The sequence below is a fragment of the Chrysochloris asiatica genome, unplaced genomic scaffold, assembly GCF_000296735.1.
Source record: "Chrysochloris asiatica unplaced genomic scaffold, ChrAsi1.0 scaffold00052, whole genome shotgun sequence".
NCBI classification, from domain to species: domain Eukaryota; kingdom Metazoa; phylum Chordata; class Mammalia; order Afrosoricida; family Chrysochloridae; genus Chrysochloris; species Chrysochloris asiatica.
In genome coordinates, this window is record NW_006408570.1 from 19,070,368 (window position 1) to 19,087,338 (window position 16,971).

Consider the following 16,971-nt stretch of genomic DNA (forward strand, 5'->3'; position numbering starts at 1 on the left):
CTCATCTTTCTCCCATGGAACAGCTGGTAGTTTCGAACTGCTGACCTTGCGGTTCGCAGCCCGATTCGTAACCACTATGCTACCAAAGCTCCTTTGGGATACAGAAAAATGATTTTTTCAGTTATGTTATTGAGGTAGACTCAAGTAAATACGGTGCTAGATAGTAGTATTTTGTTATGTTTATTTTTTTGTATTTAGATCCTCAATGTTCTTCAGGCTCATGCAAAATCCATCCCAGCTTTTTAACTGCTTCTGTATTTCTTTTGGCGACATTGTTTTCCCCCAACAACTTGTAGAATTTATAGGACAATAAAGTCATATACTCCACTTTCATATGAAGAGTACTACATAAATAATTTCTTTTAGAAAGATCCACACGATGCTGGTCCTTATGAGGTGAAAGTTAAATAGACTTTAACAAGAACAATAATGTATTTATTGAAAATACCTGTTTTTTTCTCTTGAAATAGCTTTAATGTAACAAGATTTCCCCCAACTTAAATTTTCTAGTTAACATTCTTCAGAATAATAATAATAAAAAAAAAAGCTCATTTTAAACAAGAAGTTTATTTAAATAACAAGACACTTGACTTTAAGAGAAAACTATCTAGGATTCATATATTTTAGAGAAATTTACCCTACTTAAAGACAGATGAAATAGAAGAATTCTACCAACTTCTTCAATCTGAAATTGATCAAACATGCAATCAAGATGTATTGATTATTACTGGTGACTGGAATGCAAAGGTTGGGAGCAAAGAGAAAGGATCAGTAGTTGGAAAATGTGGCCTTGGTGATAGAAATGATGCTGGATAATGCATGATAGAATTCTGCAAAACCAATGATTTGTTCATTTCAAATACCTTCTTTAGACAGCATAAGAGACGACTATACACATGGACCTCACCAGATGGAATACACAGAAATCAAATTGTCTACATCTGCGGAAAGAGACGATGGAAAGCGCCATATCATCAGTGAAAACAAGGCCAGGGGCAGACTGTGGACCAGACCATCAATTACTCATATGCAAATTCACAATGAAGCTGAAGACAAGAAAGAAGGAAAAGGTCAAAATGGATGTCAGAAGAGACACTGAAACTTGCTCTCCAGCACAGAGATGCTGAAGCAAATGGAAGAAATGAGGAGGTCCAAGAGCTGAACAGAAAATGTCAAAGATCAGCTCAAGAAGATAAAGCCAAATACTATAATAAAATATGCAAAGATTTGGAATCAGAAAACCAAACAGGAGGAACATGGTCAGCATTTCTTAAGCTGGAGGAACTGAAGAAAAAATTCAAGACTAGACTTTCGTTATTGAAAGATTCTCTGGGCAAATTATTGAATGATGCATAATGCATCAAGAGAAGAAGGAAGGAATACACAGAGTCATTGTACCAAAAGGAAATGGCTAATGTTCAACCGTTTCAAGAGGTAGCATATGATCAAGAGCCAATGAAACTCAGGGAGGAAGTCCAAAGTGCATTGAAGGAATTGGCAAAAAGCAAGAAAATTTCAAAGATCAGCTAGAGAAGATAAAACCAAATATTACAACAAAATGTGCAAAGATCCACAATCAGAAAACCAAAAAAGAAGAACATGCTCAGCATTTCTTAAGCTGGGGGAATTGAAGAAAAAATTCAAGCCTCAACTTTCATCACTGAAAGATTCTCTGGGCAAATTATTGAATGATGCAAAAAGCATCAAGAGAAGATGGAAGGAATACAGAGAGTCACTTTGCCAAAAGGAAATTGTTAATGTTCGACCGTTTCAAGAGATAGCATATGATCAAGAGCCAATGATACTGAGGGAGGAAGTCCAAGGTGCATTGAAGGAATTGGCAAAGAACAAGGCACCAGAAATTGATGGAATCAAAACTGAAATCTTTCAAGAAAGTGAGGTGGCACAGGAGGCACTCACTCATTTCTGCCAAGAAATCTGGAAGACAACTATCTGGCTGACTGAGTGGAAGAGATCCATATTTGTGCCCATTCCAAAAAGAGGTGACCCAAGAGAATGCGGAAATCACCGGACAAGCTCTCTGATATCCCATGCGAGTTGTTTTGCTAAAGGTAATACAGAAATGGCAACAATCATACATTGACAGAGAACTTCCAGAGGTTCAAGCTGGATTCAGAAGAGGCTGTGGAACGAGGGATATCACTGTTGATGTCCAATGGATCTTGACTGAAAGCAGAGAATATCAGAAAGATGTTTACCTGTGCTTTATTGACTAAGCAAAAGCTTTCGATTGTGTGGATCATGACACGCTATGGACAACTCTGCGAAGTATGAGTATTCTGGAACACTTAATTGTGCTTATGAGGAATCTGGATCTGGATCAAGAGGCTGTTGTTCGAACAGCACATGGGAACACTGAATGGGTTAAAATTTAAAAAGGTGTGTCACAAGGTTGTATTCTTTCACCATACTTATTCAACCTGTATGATGAGCAAATAATACTAGAAGCTGGGTTATATGAAGAAAAACATGGCATCAGGATTGGAGGAAGACTCATTAACAACCTGTGATATGCAGATGATACAACCTTGCTTCCTGAAAGTAAAGAGGACTTAAAACATTTACTGATTAAGATTAAGGAGCACAGCCTTCGATATGGATTACATTTCAATGTCAAGAAAAAAAATCCTCACCACTGAACCAATAAACACCATGCTTATCAACGTAGAAAAGACTGAAGTTGTCAAAGACTTCACTCTTCTTGGATCAACTATCAACACTTACGGAAGCAGCAGTCAAGAGATCAAATGACATATTGCATTAGGCAAACCTGCTTGCACAAGACCTTTTTAAAGTGTTGAAGAGCAAAGATGTCAGCTTGGGGACTAAGGTGCACGTGACCCAAGCCATGGTGTTTTCAATAACCTCATATGTATGTGAAAGCTGGACAGTGAATAAGGAAGACCGTAGAAGAATTGATGCATTTGAGTATGGTGTTGGAGGAGAATATTGAAAGTGCCGTGGGCTGCCAAAAGAACCAACAGATCTGTGTTGGAAGAAGTGCAGCCAGAGTGCTCCTTGAAGGCCAGGATGGCCAAACTTCATCTCTCATATTTCGGACATTGTCATGAGAGACCTGTCGCTGGAGAAGGATATCATGTTTGGTAAGGTGGAGGGTCAGAGAAAAAGAGGAAGACCCCCCAGCGAGATGGACTGGCAAAGTGGCAACATCAAGGGGCTAAAGAGTGGCAACAAGAGTGAGGTTAGCCCAGTACCAGTCAGTGTTTCATTCTGTTGTACATAGGGTCGCCAAGTCAGTACCAACTCGATGGCACCTTAACAACCACCACCTTAAAAAAAAAAGTGGAAACAAATGTGGGCGGAACTGTTGGCCACTGGCCTGGTGCATGACAAATCGGAATTGCAAATCCAACATGATATTGCTAGATTTGTGGAAGCACTTGACCTCTGAACAGCAGTTTCAACTTTTGAGGGGTGGCCAACACCCTCAGGCTCAGGGTGGGGAAATGCCCAGTTGTGTTCAGAGCTAAGGTGCATTTGACCCAAGCTAAGGTATTTTCGGTAGCATTATATACATGTGAAAGTTCGACAATAAGGAAGCCTTATTGCATTTGAGTTACGGTGTTGGAGCCTAGTCATTCCAGACGATTTTGCTTATGGAAAAAGAATGGCCTTCCACAAAGCCCATCGAGAGCCCATGAGACACACTTTGGAGATGATAAACTTTAAGAGCTTGAAGAAGTGAATCCATTCTCCTTTAAAGAGTTTCTGAAAACCAATAGTCTTGACCTGTTCAAAGCGGACACACCCAATAGTAGGATTTATGCCCAAGAGACCCCGCGACACTCCCTGGGACTTGAACACAGCTCTTCAAGCCTCCAGACCGTGGGCTATATGGCCTGGAGCACCTGCAGCCGTTCTCTGAGGCCCCGATAGGGGTTGATGACCTCGTGGACGAGGACGATACCTGGACCTGGGCCTACCTACCTTTACGCGGTGGAGCAGACCCACTCTCCGAGGACCGACACCTGCACTTTGCTCTACAGCACCTCCGTGTCCTTCTTCTCCAACCTGTCGTTGGAGCTGGCAGGACCAGAGTCTCTGCCGCCTCAGACTCTTGAGTGACACAGATGCCCCAGTTTCTCCAGCGTCGTCACAACTCAGACCTTGCAGCTCACGTAGAGTCTCTGGGGGACCGACAACTGCTGACGCTACAGATAAATTATTAAGCACTGAAAGTGGAGAATTCTAAGCTGAGAAGAGAGTTCAGTAAGGTTCAGGGTTTCTCTGAAACTCAGAAATGGTGAGGGCGCTTGAACGGAAACTGGAAGCAAAATGGTCAAGGAGGAGCGCGACTTCCATGACCTGGAGTCCAGCAGAGGGCGCAGAACGTAGAGCTGAAGATCACACAAGCAGCGAAAGCAGAAACTGGCGTCCTGAAGCCCAAACAGGAAGTCAGCAGGAACAAGCCTCCAACTTCCGACCTGAAACGAGCCCTAGCTGTGTGGCCTGGCGCCAGCCTGAGCCTGAGGAGCTTCCGCTTCACCCACGTGGCCTTGAAGAACGTCCATGTCATCGTGAGCAACGCTGGCGAGTTCGTCAAGCTGCTGGTTTCTGCTGATTAATAACTACTTCAGCAAGGTTGTATCAGCTGCATATTGCAGGTGGTTAATGAGTCCTTCCTCTGATTCTGATGCCACATTCTTTTTCATAGAGTGCTTCTTGGATTATTGTACAACATACAGATGGAATAAATATGGTGAAAGGCTGCAGTCTTGACCCACACCTTTCCTTATTTTAAGCCATGCAATATCCCTGTTCTTTCTGTTTGACAACTGCCCGCTTGATCAATGTATAGCTTCTTCATGAGCACAATGAAGTATTATAGACTTCCTGTTCTTCACAATGCTTTCAGTAATTTGTTATGACCCACACAGTTGAATGCCTTTGCATAGTCAATAAAACACAAGTAAACATCTTTCTGATATTCTCTGCTTTCAGCCCAGATCCCTCTGACATCAGTAGTTATATCCCTCATTACACATCCTGTACTTAATCTGCCTTGAATATCTGGCAGTTCCTTGTCAATGTCCTGTTACAACTGTTTTTAATTATCGGAAGAATTCTACTTGCATGAGATGATATTGTTCAATAATTTTCTCATTATGTTGGATCACCTTTCTTTGGAATGGATACAAATATAAATCTCTTTCAGTCACCTGGACAGGTAACTTCCTTCTTGTTGCTGTTGTGTCAGTTTTGACCCACAGTGACCCTGTATAGGGTTTCCAAGGAGCGGCTGGTGAGCTTGAACCGCCAAACTTGCAATTCAAATGGCTTTGCAGTTTGGTGCATTAACCCACAGCGCCACACCAGGACTCTGAATTTTCTTCCTAAGTTCTCTAAAATAAATAAACTTAAAGCTGTTTTTGAGTGCCTTCATGACCTATATGAAATGATATAAATCTCAAAAATATCATTTAGAATCTTAGGAAAAAAAGGATATGTACAGTATGAAGTCATTATATAGACTTTAAGAAGTATATTGTATTACAGATGCAAAAATTACATTGAAAGTAGAAACATATGCATGGGACTAGGATACAAGGAGTCCTGGTGTGGTGCTGTAAGATAAGCACTGGACTGCAAACTGTAAGGTCTGTAATTCATACCCACCAGCCACTCCTTGGAAACTTTATACAGGGTCACTGTGAGTTGAAACCAACTCGATGGCACTTACCAACAATATGGGTACAATAAACATCAAATCTACGGAGGTGTTTACTTCTGTGAAGGGAGGATAAAGATGCTGAGTCAGGATATTTGGAATGTTTTATTTCTCAAAAATGAAACATGGTGTTATAGTGAAATGTTGGGTGGTGGATACTCAGATGTCTATTGTATTATCCTCTGCACTTTTCTGTTAAATACACAATAATAAAAAGGAAATATAGTCAAGCAATAAGGAGCTCTGGTAGCATAGTGATTACGAATTGGGCTGCAAACTCCATGGTCAGCAGTTCGAAACTACCAGCTCCTCCGCAGGAGAAAGATGAGGCTTTCTGCTCCCGTAAAGATTTACAGCCTCGGAAACCCTGTACAGGGTCGCTATGAGTCGGAACCGACTCCACTCCATGGCACATAAAAACAACAACAATAGTCAAGCAAACATGAAAAGAAATATCATCTGTAATTCGATCTCCCTTGCCCCACCCCCGAAGTAACTCTACAAGGCATGTTGATGTAAATCTGTCCCACGTGTTTTTGTGTCTTTGTCTTCCTGCCCCACCTGGATTAGAAGAACAAGGGTGGCAGGTCTTCTGGCATCTGCAGTGGAGACAGTACACAGAGGGTTTAGCAGCTTATGTAATATAAACCTTAATTTACATATCAAGAGGATGTAGGTTTTCTGAGTTAAAAGTATTTACTAAAAGAAGAAACATTATATCATTGTATATTTTAGAGTTTTTGCATTCGTTTGTTTTCCACCATTTATTTTTATTTAAGACATTTAAAGTATTTTCCCCTCTCATTTTTTCAGAACTATTTTGAGACTTACAAATGCTCATAGAACCTATGGAATAAATATACAAAAAGCATGGCTATAAAAATAGCTGTGGCTTTGAAGAAGGGCACCAAATTTAAACAACTCCTGGTGTGGTGCTGTGGGCTAATGCATCAGACTACAAAGTCATTTGAACTGTATGTAAGCTTGGTGGTTCAAGCTCACCAGCTGCTCCTTGGAAACCGTATACAGGGTCGCTATGGGTCGGAATCAACTCGACAGCACTTAACAACAACAAATGATTCTTATTTTCAGTTTTCTAATTTGTCTTCCAGGATTTCTTAATGTATTTTAGCTACAATTTCTCTTATCACTGAATTTCCTCCAACAAACAATATTCACATGCACATCTAGTGAGGACCTCATTTAATATAAAATTCAATTAAACTGTGTTTTTCTTGAGTTTGTACTGCCACCTGGTGTCAGAATCTAGGCTTTCCTGGTTGATGCTCCAGTGCACTTTTCTGGCTGAGGCTTACAATGCTAAATTATCACATCACATACAAGTACGGTCTCAACCTGTCTGCACAATCTCATTACCCAGTGACTTTGAAAAAATGCCAACACCAATCCACATTCAAGGAGCACTGTCAGAGAGGCATTCACACTGATTTCTGAGACAAAGTAACTTTTAAAATATTCTATTTCACTACTTACTGGGAGAAGTAAGCTTTCTTCCCAGACTACATGCAGCCCATGCTCTCATGTGACTACTGATGGTTAGGAACAAACACACATGAAAGATCCTCTTAAGTGTTTGCTCCAGATGTAAAAGAATTCTGATAGTTGCTTTTGTTTCTTGTCCAAGCTTTCTTTTCTTTTTCCAATTTTGGAAAAAAATATTAACTACAGGAAAATACAGAGAATGCAACAGCAAACAGCTGCACCCACCATTTAAAGCTGACAAATATAAACACTGGCATGTTTGCTTGCACTATTTAAAAGAAATAACACATTAGTGATGGAGCATATGACCAGTCACACAAAGCAATGAGAAAACCAGGATGCTATAATCTGATAGTGCTGTGAGTGCAATGAAACCCCAGTGGATTCGTGAAGGTGGGAGATTTGATCAGGGTCTTGATGCACGGCAGAACACAAGGAGGATGGCATGAGCCTGGGCCAAAAATGGGGATGCGAACAGTATGGTGGTTGTGGTGGTGTGCCATGGAGTCAGTTACAACTCATAGCAACCCTGTATAGGATTTCCGAGGCTGTAAATCTCTACAGGAGCAGAAAGCCTCATCTTTCTCCCTCCGAACTGCTGGTAGATTGAACTGCTGACCTTGCAGTTAGCAGCCCAACTTGTAACCCACTACACTATCCCGTGCAAACCTGATTTAGTATAGTTGTATAGTTGTTTCTAAAACTCTTTCATGTGGTTTAATAAGAGGTAACACTTTGGAGCACTTACTGTTCAAAGTGCTTTACATGTATGTCTGCATGCATCCAGCATAGCAATACTGACTCATCAAGAGGTATATTACGCAAACATTTCCCTCTTGCCCTTAAACAAGTTGCCACATCTGGATCTGTTTCTCCATCTGTAAAAAATCAGATAAAAAATACTGCCCTAGTGCACAGATATATGAACAAAGACAGAAAGAGCTGCTACAAAGCAATATGGCTGAAAAAAACAAAACAAAAACAAAAACAAAAATAATATGGCTGAGATGATGGGCCATTTGCATTACCTAACACCCAGTTATCTCATTTTTCAGATACGTCTTCCCCACTAATCTCAGAAAGATCTTCAATCAAATCCCTCTAAGGTGTAGTGACTGAAAATTTAAAAACCAGTTGACGTTGAACAATTCCAATTCACTATATATGTCGGAGTAGAACTGTGCTTCATAGCATTTTCAATGGCTGATTTTGGGGAAGTAGATCGCCAGGTCTTTCTTTTGAGGTACCTCTGGGTGAACTCAAATCTCTAAGCTTTCAGTCAATATCCAAGTATGTTAATTGTTTGTAACACTCAGGGGCTCACCATCAGGATGACATCATTTAAAACAATCTTAAAAGTTGTAAAGTTTACTTTGTGAAAAGAAATATTTTTCAATGGAAAACCTGTCATCTAGAACACGTCTAGATTTCTATTTCTGAGAAGATGGAATGATTTCAGATTAAGGACCTTTGCAAAGAACTTCTATCATTAACATTTATTTCAATAAAGGGATGTGAATTCAGAATTAATGTAAGGTAAAACCTTAAAGTATTTGGCAAACAAAATGCTAGGAACAATTTGATTAAAATGTTTACAGTACCTGTGCTAGGTACTAGACACAGACAAAAACAAGATAAAAGCACATTCTGAAGAGAATCAAATTCTGATAAACTCAAGTTAAAACAAAAAAGTCAATTCAGTGGTACAATTTCCCCAGGGAAGAAGCAACCTGCCATTTTGCCATCAGTTAAAAATCAACAGTGCATATTTTACTCTTCTACTTGTGACTGGTACAGCACTGGTTACATATGCACTCTCAAAACCTTTTGTCAGAGAACACAGTAAACTGTTACAAGACTCTAGTATTTAACAGGGCTTACATACAATGGATTACAAAATATTTTTTAAAAATAAAAATAGTGTACTCTATTTTAAAAGCATCAAACAATTGAAAAATATATAAACTGGAACAAAATTTCCAAACATAAGTTCAAAGACATTGGCAAATCCATATAACATCAAATAATAGCTAGTTTCATTTATTAACTAAATCACTCTTAAAATAGTGATTTCTATGTTTATCTAATTGAGTGTAACACTTCAACATTTCAATAGATATTGCTGTTGTCACACTGCTCTCAAACTTAAATAATTGGGAGAATTTCAATTATATGGTAAATGAAGACTGAAAAATAAAAACAATACATCTTGAAAGTTTTCAGAGACCTACACAAGCAATTTCCAAACACATAATTTATCATATGCTTATGGTTTGGAAAAAATTTTCCCTGAGTATGCTTTCTGCCTGATTATAAAAATTAAAACATAATCTACAGAATAAAATTTTATTGTACTTTTTCTTGAACATATGTAAATTTTTCATGGAATGTATTTGGGGATCTCTCATAGATACCTCTAAAGCAAGTGGTAAATATAACTGCTTTAAGGTGCTACTTGAATGGCTATAGAAATATGACTAGGTTTCAGCGCCCTGAGAACTGTAGAGTTGGTGTCAACTGAAATGATTTACTTTTCTAAAACTACTAACAGTTATTTTAACAAACTCAGAATGGCATTAGCTTCACAGAGGAAAGAGGTAATAACCAACTGACCAAGAGCCACGCATTAAAAATGAAAACAAACAAAAAATTGGGTTAGCATTGTGCTTTCCGTGGAATAATGCTGAAAAAAATGAGCTCTTCTGCTCAACACAGGAAATACCTCACACCTTCACACTGTATTTAATGCAGTCTTATGATCTGTCATTCCTTAATGTTCATGCAAACTTACAATAGCATCACTGGAAGTTTCAGCAAATTGCAGTTCTCGATGTTATCCCAAGATTTACAAGTCAAGAATCACTACAACCAGGGCACATGCAAGGTAATACTATAGTTATGTTCCCCTAACCTTTTAAGGCCTTAAAAAATCTCAACTACTTAAGAGTTAGGGCTCTTCTCTTTCAAATAAAGGATAAAAAATATTGGGAGTCTAAAATATGCACATTTAAAAATAATTGTCTTCTACATCACCTAGCATCATACTAAGAGAAAATGAAATTTAAAGGTCTTTATTTACAGTTACATTTTCATAAGACTTGACTATATATTTCTCTTAGCATTATGATTTATATGGCCCATAAGAATAATTCGTAACTTAGAACATTTAGAAGTTATCCTTTAGATGGTCTTCGAGAAGTAAGCAGTTTCAGATGTCCAGTAGTGTGCCTTCTGTCTCTTTAGTTAAATCATAAAGTGCTCTATGCAGGACGTCCTTGAGCGAAACGACTTTTAGACCTATGTTATTTAAATGGAAAAGAAGGTCAGACTCACTTCTTTTGTATTACATTTACCTCACATAGCAAAGTTTCATGAAACTTTATATTGTTCCATAACTCATTTTCTACAACACTTGAAGTAAAACATATTTTGGCAATCAGACATTTTTAGAAAGTCTGAGAGACATTTATTATGACTATGGATCTGAAGCAGCGTTCCATAATCAAATTCATTAGTATTTCTTCAGTAAAATCAATGAAAATAATTTGCATTAGATAAGATCATGAAAACTATAACTAGTATCATAGCAGCTCAGTTCAAAGTTTGAATTGGCACAAATGTGTGAAAAACATAACAAAACTGGGCTTTCTGAATTTTAAAACAGCCAGTATGGCATTTTGCAGTTTAAGCATTAATGTTCAAATCTCAGTGACTAACAACACTTGTGATGTAAAATGGCACGGGACCTAACAATTAGATTTTATTAAGAGAAATACCATAATATAATGAAAAATGAGAAAGGCTTCAATGATTTGTGAAATGGCTATGGCCATTTCAGCACACAGTATAAAACTTCTGCTCACAATAGCACTACACCTTCCATTTTGTCAGCAGTTGGCTCAGAACACAGGTGGCTCAATAAACAGAAAACCTTTAACTAAAAAACACTATGCTTTCATTAAATATTGCGCTCATAACTCAGTTAAATAAAGGTCTAGTCAGAATCAGGTAAACACAAGGTTTGTTTTTGATATAAGCATAGGTTTTACACCTAAAAAAATAATAATTTAGTCAGAATCTTACCAAAGCTCAAGATAAGTAATCAACAGGCCCTGATTAATATTTTGATGATCTAATTTTGATATGGCACTGAACTGACAAGCCTGGATTGCTAACTGCAAGATTGGTGGTTCAAACCTACCAACTGCTCCTTGGAAACCTTTACAGGGTTGCGATGAGTTTTAACCGACTCGATGGCACTAAACAACAATGCTTGAAACAAAACACCTAACTCAAATGATGTGCTCCTGTGGTTAACCCTAAAAAAAAATCCCTTGAAAGCCAGTGGCATTTTTAATTTGTATATGCTGATTTACCTTGTAGTCTTCTCGGTGTTGCTCTGACGAGCACTGACTGGCACGGAGGCCTTGACTTGTGCTTCGAGCCTGGAGTAAATGCCCCCTGCAAACTGTAGCGTAAAGGAGCAACACTGTTAGTGATGACTGTTCTGAAATCAGCAGAAACTCTGCTTCTTAAATAACATTACTGCGTATGCTAAGAAGTAGAAGTTTGCTTTGAGTTTTTGTATTCAAACATATTTGAGGTATAACTAACAGAATAAAATTCACCTGTTCTTCATGTACAGTTTTGAATTTTGACAAATACATAGCTGTATACCTACTGACACAACAAAGTCACAGAACAGTTCTATCATGCCCAAAATATCCCATTACAACCTTTTAATTCAACCCATCATCCACCGCCAATCCCTGGCAACCACTGCTCTGGTTTTATATTTTTCAGATTATTATATATATGGAATAATATATTACATAGTCTTTTGAGTCTGGCTTCTTATACTTAGGATAATGAACATATTCATTCATGTTGTTACATGTATCAATAGTTCTTTCTTTTCATACATAACAGTTTCTTTATCCATTTACCAGGTAAAGAACATTAAAGTTGTTTCTTGTTTATGCAGTGATAAATAAAGCTACTAGATACATAGTTTGTATGATGAGTGCATTTACCTTTATTAGAAACTGCCAAACTGTCTTCCAAAGTGGTAAATTTGCACTCCTATTAACTACCAGCGGTTCCACAGGAGAAAGAGAAGGCTTTCTGCTCCCGTAAAGATTTACAGCCTCGGAAACCCTATGTAGGGTTGCTATGAGTTGGAACCGACTCCATGGCACACAACCACAAGCATACCACATTAACTATGTACGACAATTCCATTTGCTCCATAGCCTCAATTAGCACTTGGTATTGTCAGTTTTTTTTGTTTTAATTTTAGCCATTCTAGTTGGTGCATAAGTGATATCTCACTGTGATTTTAATTGACACTTCCCTTATGACTTGTCATATGCTTATTTGCCATCTATATATTTCCTTGATGAAGTGTTCTTTGTTCATTTTGAAAACGGCAGTGTTTATTACAGTTTTGAGAGTCCTTAATATATTCTAGATATAAAGGTTTTTTTCCTAGGTTTTTGCTTAGATGTTTTCTAGGGGGAGTAAATGTTTAAATAAAAGATTGAAGACCAAGAGTTGTTGGGGAGACATACTACCAATATTAATGCTAACATATAATGTTATTACTAATTCTAGCAAGAATGTAAGTATTTCTACTCACCATTTTCAAAAAGAACAACTTATAGGAGTCAAATAACATCTAAGCATAATATGCAGTTGTTCAAAATCAACAACTTTCATAATATTGGCACTTAGGATAGCTAACTGGGTCAAGAATGTACAAAATTAACATCCTCTTGGTATGGCATTGTGCTTTTAGTGACCGGCTTATGAGAGAGACAAAAATTATCTGCACTCTGGCTTTAGAATTTATTTTAATCAACTTTTAGAGAAGACAAACCTATCATTTTCGACATATCTCCTTGCTTTTACGTACACTTTGTCCATCTGAGCTGTGAGCCACAAATGCACTGCTGTCTTCACTTCTTCATCAGAGGTGAATCTTTGTCCAATAGAGCAAGAACAGGTCTATAGGGAGGATGCTTTAGCACCTCGAACTGAAGTTTTTGAAAAGTGTCATTCAACAGTGTGGGCAGAGGAGTGTAGACGTGCATTATCATGCAAGATCACAAGGCCCTTGGATAGATAGCAGTCCTTTGCATTTAAACCCAAGTTTAGGCTTCAGCTCTTCAGTGAGCATCTCACAGTAATGAGCATTGTTGATCACTGAACCTTTATCTTGACAGTGTGGTGTTCCTTTTACCTCCCTTTGAGTATTAGTACAAATTTTGTTTGTAGATGTCCAAACGCTTCTGTTTATTCTCTTCCATGAATTATTTTAGTACCCATTTGCACAAACTTTTTGAAGCTCAAGTCTGTTGTGGATTATTTAAAGGTAGAGTAATGGGTGATTTACAAATAATTTGCCACATAATCCACTGTCACTCATCTATTTGATAGTATCATTTCTTGTGCAACTCAATGTTGTCATCAGCCATGGATGGGCATTTTAATATAACCAGAGTGCGGATAGTTTTTGACTCTCTTTATGTATATTGTAAAGTATCAGTTGACCATGAATAATAAGGCAGAAAACTTTTTTGTGAATGAACTTGATAAATTGCTAAACAATATTAAAACATTTTTACAGTATTTTAAATATTAAGTTATGCTCTTAAAATTCTGCCTAAAACATCTTCATACTCTTTTCTGCTGAAAATTAAAGTAAGAAGACATCTCTAAGCAAGAAACACCAGTACTCTTACTTCTTTTGCTTCCTTTGACTTGACTCGGTCGAGATCGCCCAATCTCATTTTTATAAGGTGCCCTGTGATTTCAGACATCCGTCGCTGATCTGAAGGTATAAAAAGACTTTTTTAAAATCATGATTTATAACTTGCATGTGTTAAAGAGGATTGAAATCATCAAGGGTTTCTGGCTTCAAATCAAGAACCAAACCTATCCCCTGTGTACACAGAGTTGATAGGGATGGGCAACTTAGACACTGGCTACCTAAAATGGGGCAGAGGTGCCTATAAAGGCACAAAGTAACTGGCTTACAAGTTTTCAAGAGGGAGTTTATAGTTTCAGAGTGTAGGGGAAGGTAGAATCCTCACTGAATAGTTTTCATTTTGTCTAGAAAGGTCTGGTGAAAGGAGATGGTGATAAGATTCTTTGATTGAATAGTCAGTAATCGTTATCATGACGAATTGCGATTGTCACAACTGTAAAGGTAGAAGTTTTGTAACATAAAGAGGGAAGTAGTCCTGGTGTGGCATTGTGGGCTAATATGACACACTGCAAAGTCATCTGAACTACAAAGTTGGTGGTTCAAGCTCATCAGCTGCCCCTTGGAAACCCTATACAAGGGTCACTATGAGTCAGAATTAACTTGACGGTACTTAACAGTCAATCTTACATTCCAGGAACAGAGGACCCTAGGACCATCAAGGGAGAAGATCTTTAGCAGAATGTAACACTCTATCCAGAGAAGCAGTGACACCAGAGATGGAGGCAGAGATGAAGACATGGAGAGATACAGCAGCTGAGGACTCTAGACTCATGGAAAGAGAAAGGCTGTGTGCTGGTGGTCAGGAGGCAGGCTTGCAGACTGTGTGCCCTTGGGTTGTTTAAATGCTTATATCTTTTGATTTATTTTACAGACACATCTATGAATCTTTGAAGAATTTGAGGCAGCAAGTGGTAAAATGAGAAATATACCTATTCCTCACTTATCTATTGTGTTACCCAACATTTCCCATTGATGACAACATTCACGTTGATGACAACTTTGAAAGACAACAGCAGATGGGCTGTGGGGTGCCATCACCTGCTAGTCTTGTGACATCTTGGTCTGGCCATGGAAGGTGCAGGGCAGAATCATGTGAAGTCATGGCCAGACAGAAGGAGGCTGGTGAGTGGCCAAAGGTGCTAGGGAGGTTGGAGGGTGAGGTGAGAAGCAGAGGAGAGGGAAAGGGATTGCATGGGGCTGTGAGGCTGGGACAGACGGAGGATGAGTGGGATTCCTGCCCAGGGCAGGTGCCAGGAAGCTGTGGGCAACACTTTATCACTACCACCATCACTGCACACCTAGCCCCTGTGGGCTCCATGGTGGTGGACTGGGGGGTCTGTTGTGCCATGCGTATCCTGAGTCGTGCCAGGAATAGGTGACAGGCGGTTAGCCACAAGGGTGGTCACATTGGCACTTTCACATACCGCTGTTTCCAGACAATGACCTGGCCCTTGGAACCTAACCATGTTGATTAGTGAGGAATGGGTATAGATGGATAACTGTACTGTCTTTCAGATTACTGTAAATCAGTCAAAAACATATTCAGTCATTTTTGAAGTGAAAGTCTTGGATAAAAGTCACTCTGACAGACTGCAAAACCACAGATGCATAAAGCAATATATTAACTACCAGGACTGTCTAGTAATGATCTGGTTGATGCTTAAGTCAGAATATGCTAATTCTGGGTCTAACTCAAGTTGGAATTTTAAATGTATTTAGCATAGTTCATAAAATGATAGACAACCATATCTTTGTTATTTATACTTAGTTGGTACATTACCCAAATAATATAACTTACCATCTTCTCTTTGAGCATCCTGATTGAATCGCAAGGATCTGGTGGCATCCCATTTATTTTTTTGCATACTCACACTATTGAAAAAAATCAAACAGAAGTCAGTGTCCACGCTGTTTTAAGAATGGACGTCAACAAGATGAAGGAGTGATACTCACATGAAAGGAGACGCATCTCTAGAAGCTGACTGAAAAAAAAGTAGATTGCATTCAGCACACATTTAGAGATGACTATTACTATTAATGAGAAGGATTTATTTTATAAGCCCAGGCTTTGTGAAAGACATTATACAAGGTTACATCATTATTTCATGTAAGTCTTACAAAAACCATGTGGCATAGGTGCTATTATCTCATTAATAAGACAAGTTCAGAGGGGTTAAGAAACGTGTCCCAAAGACTTGGAACCCAGCTTTATTTGTCAGACTGTGGAGCAGCATCTTAGGCAGTCTTTTAGAAGTCATTCATTCCTGTGCCTGTAGCCCTTAACCCAATGATGAATGTACAATCTGTACAACGTCACTGCGTGCATGCTGTCTCAGCCCCATTCTGTCCGCTGAAAGCTCCAAAAATCCCAGCTTTTTATATCATTTGGGAATTCATGATTTCTATTTTAATAAACTGTGGTTATTAATAGTCTTTTATGCCAGTATACACACTGTTCTTGCAATTTTCTAGTTTCACGTCTTAATATGTCTTAGAGATGTCTTAGTATGAGAAGAACTTCAATCATTTGTACAATGCTAGCATGCCATTGCCACTGTTTGTTACTCTTATTTTTTAGCTTTTTCCTGACTACACTTACTTCTCCACATGAACTTCAGAATAGATCATTTATAATTACCTTCTCCAATGCCTTTTCTTTCTTCTGAGCACAGGGTGAAGACATCTGCTTTTTTGGTTGCTTAGTGAATTTCTTTGGCTTTTCCTTTTTTCCTGAACACAGAAGGCTAATGTTATGAGCACAAGTTTCATACAATGCTCCAATACACTTGCTACCTTCAAACAACAAAACCATTATTTTTAAAAACTTATAAGTAACCTTTGGGGAAAAAGTAAATCTATGGAGAAGTTAAACTGAAACACTTTACTTGGGTTCATTTGAATTAATATGCTCTTTTCATTTGGTATAAACCTTTGGGGAAAAAGTAGAGGCAAAGAACTCAAAGTCCCAGTGAAATAAAACATAGGAAAA

At 38.4% G+C, this 16,971-nt stretch overlaps 1 protein-coding gene and 1 pseudogene across 1 annotated transcript in view; one reads left to right on the plus strand and one right to left on the minus strand.

Annotated features, from left to right (window-relative positions):
• LOC102836324 overlaps positions 1–4,607 on the plus strand; it is a 31,226-nt pseudogene extending 26,619 nt beyond the window's left edge.
• A 5,866-nt stretch (positions 4,608–10,473) lies between these two features.
• The window catches only part of KIAA1841 (KIAA1841 ortholog), a 62,864-nt gene continuing 56,366 nt past the window's right edge, over positions 10,474–16,971 (minus strand). Inside the window, exons 14-19 of the mRNA XM_006862985.1 lie at positions 16,621–16,712; positions 15,936–15,964; positions 15,781–15,854; positions 13,957–14,045; positions 11,590–11,681; positions 10,474–10,510 (exon numbers count right to left, since the gene is read on the minus strand). Of these exons, the coding sequence (XP_006863047.1) occupies positions 10,474–10,510; positions 11,590–11,681; positions 13,957–14,045; positions 15,781–15,854; positions 15,936–15,964; positions 16,621–16,712 (413 nt within the window). The remainder of the gene's footprint in view (positions 10,511–11,589; positions 11,682–13,956; positions 14,046–15,780; positions 15,855–15,935; positions 15,965–16,620; positions 16,713–16,971) is intronic.